The following is a 2,317-nucleotide window of genomic DNA, read 5'->3' on the forward strand; positions in this document are numbered from 1 at the left end:
TATTGAGCATCAATATATATATATATATATATATATATACATATATATATAAAACATTATATACAAAACATAACTAAATATCTCTGTACCTTGACTGCATAGAGTTTGGAGTTGCATTTCTTTCTGGCGAGGTAAACCTTCCCAAAGGCTCCTCGACTGATAGGTTTGACCAGCATAAACTCCTCGATGGAGGGAGCTTTCACTGCGCTGTTTGAGCCTTCAGATGATATTCCATGAGCTTCCATTTCTGCTGTCTCTTCAAATATTAATTTAATCCAACTAGTTCACTAACTGTTAGATTAGATCACTAGTCTGTCGTCTCACCGTAGATGATCCTCACTCAGAGAAGTACAAAAACGATTTATGGTGATTATTGTGTTGAAAATCAAACACATATCACCACAAATGTTGTTACACGCTACATGTATTCGTTTTGCATTAGTTTGAACGAGACAGTCCGACGTTCAGTCCACCGCATCCATTCTCACTGTTGACAAGCGCGACTCGTTTGTTTTGAAATTTGAAATGCGCGACATAAATTTGGGTCCTAAAACGCGGTGGTTTAGTCGCCCCGAACGTCTGAAATGAAATAGTCAACTGGAAAAAAATTATGCTTAATAAAGATTGTATAAGAGCTGATGTTTAATGTATAAATGATATACTTTTTATTTAATTCTTACACTATAAAATTACTGTTAAATTTCTGCAAAACGAATCAGGCAAAGACGTTGGCTACTTTGCAGGTCTTTAGTGGAGCGGAGAGGAGGAGGCGCCCTCTGCTGGCCAGTGACAGAATAAAAGACTGAGCTCGTTATTCCTCCAGGGGGCGCGCGGCGGTTTAGAAATCGCTTTAGAATATTTATTTACCAAAAAATATAATCCCAAAGATTTTGGAACCTGGCGCACAAACGCAATTCCGCCTATGCAATTTCTAAAGAATCTTTATTTTACATATCCTCATAAAATAATTACAAACTTTAATCCATCATCAACAGCGTTGTAACAAGCATCAAGTCACATGCCGCAGCAGCTTTTTGGATAATAATGCAGATTATAGATAGGAGTAAAATTGATAATGAATGTGTCCTGTTTTGGAAGGACGTAGCGCTGGTGTTTTATTGAGTATGAACAGTCTAAAAGAAAACAGTCTTATGTAGTGAATCTGATTTTGATTCATGCCTACACAGATGCAAATATTCAACCAGAACTCTCTTTTGTTTTCATGAAAGAATTTGAGCAATACCTTTCATTGATCCAGTTGTCTAAGAACAAAAAAGCTTTAAAAAACTGTATCTGTTTGTAGATATTTTCCTATCTTTAATGACACGTAAGTCTCCCATTTGTTTTCAGTTTGCAATGTATTAAACACCCCGGCCCCTTTTCTTCATTTGGTTTAATTGTATTTTGTTGTTATGGTCTATCATTTTTATGTTGATGGTTGTATTACTTTTTGTATAGGCCACTGTTTTTGATTTTTGAGCGTTAATAAAAATATAATATTTTAGCAGACTACATGTTACTAAATTAGTATTTTATTAATTATTCATATTTTATTAATTAAATGTTATTATTTAATAGTTTTATTACGGATTAATATTCAGCATAATGAGCTGATAGCTTTTTAAAGCCTTAGATGTGGCTATGGAATAAATAAGCCTATATGCAAGAAAGAAAATAACACTCATAATTCCGTATGCAAATGACGTAATTTCGGTTATTAGATTTTAAGTGGTGGTAGTAAATTTTATAATTTTATTCCACTACTATAAAACACGAACTAAAAGAATTGTACTGCCAAGCGTAACTAATGTAAATAATAAATTTCATAATTAGAATAGGCTATATTTCACCATTGAAGCCACGAAGTGGCGCTGTTATCGTTATTAATGCCAATATAATTTATAGTATTTGACAGTTGTGTTGTAAAGTGTGTAATAAACTAAATGTAAAAAATTAATTGAACTGTTACGTAACGTTACTTGAAAAGTACACATTGAAAACAAAAACGTATTTCTTATTATTATTATTATTAATATTTTTTTTTTTATGAAAATGAACCCCCCCCCCCCCCCCCCCCCCCCCCTCCAAAGCCGTAAACCTAGGGGAAACACTGTAATGTATATTGCTGCTGCCACACATGGGATTTATTTCCCAGATGTTTACCTTCACAGACATAACTGACTGTTTTTTGTAACTTGTGTGTTTTTAACGTAAACTTGTGTGTGAATTAGGGATGTGCGCGACGACTAATTTGACTGTTGTTTAAACGAAAGTTTTGTATCCGACTAGTCGACTAGTCTAAAAGCAAGAAACCCCC

General features: G+C 34.1%; 1 protein-coding gene across 1 annotated transcript in view; it reads right to left on the minus strand.

The window, feature by feature from the left end:
• The window catches only part of mastl (microtubule associated serine/threonine kinase-like), a 15,608-nt gene extending 15,014 nt beyond the window's left edge, over positions 1-594 (minus strand). The window contains exon 1 of the mRNA XM_016551127.1: positions 90-594. Within this exon, the coding sequence (XP_016406613.1) occupies positions 90-245 (156 nt within the window). The 5' untranslated portion in view covers positions 246-594. The remainder of the gene's footprint in view (positions 1-89) is intronic.
• Positions 595-2,317: the final 1,723 nt, after the last annotated feature.

The sequence above is a fragment of the Sinocyclocheilus rhinocerous genome, unplaced genomic scaffold, assembly GCF_001515625.1.
Source record: "Sinocyclocheilus rhinocerous isolate Xijiao unplaced genomic scaffold, SAMN03320098_v1.1 scaffold914, whole genome shotgun sequence".
NCBI lineage: Eukaryota > Metazoa > Chordata > Actinopteri > Cypriniformes > Cyprinidae > Sinocyclocheilus > Sinocyclocheilus rhinocerous.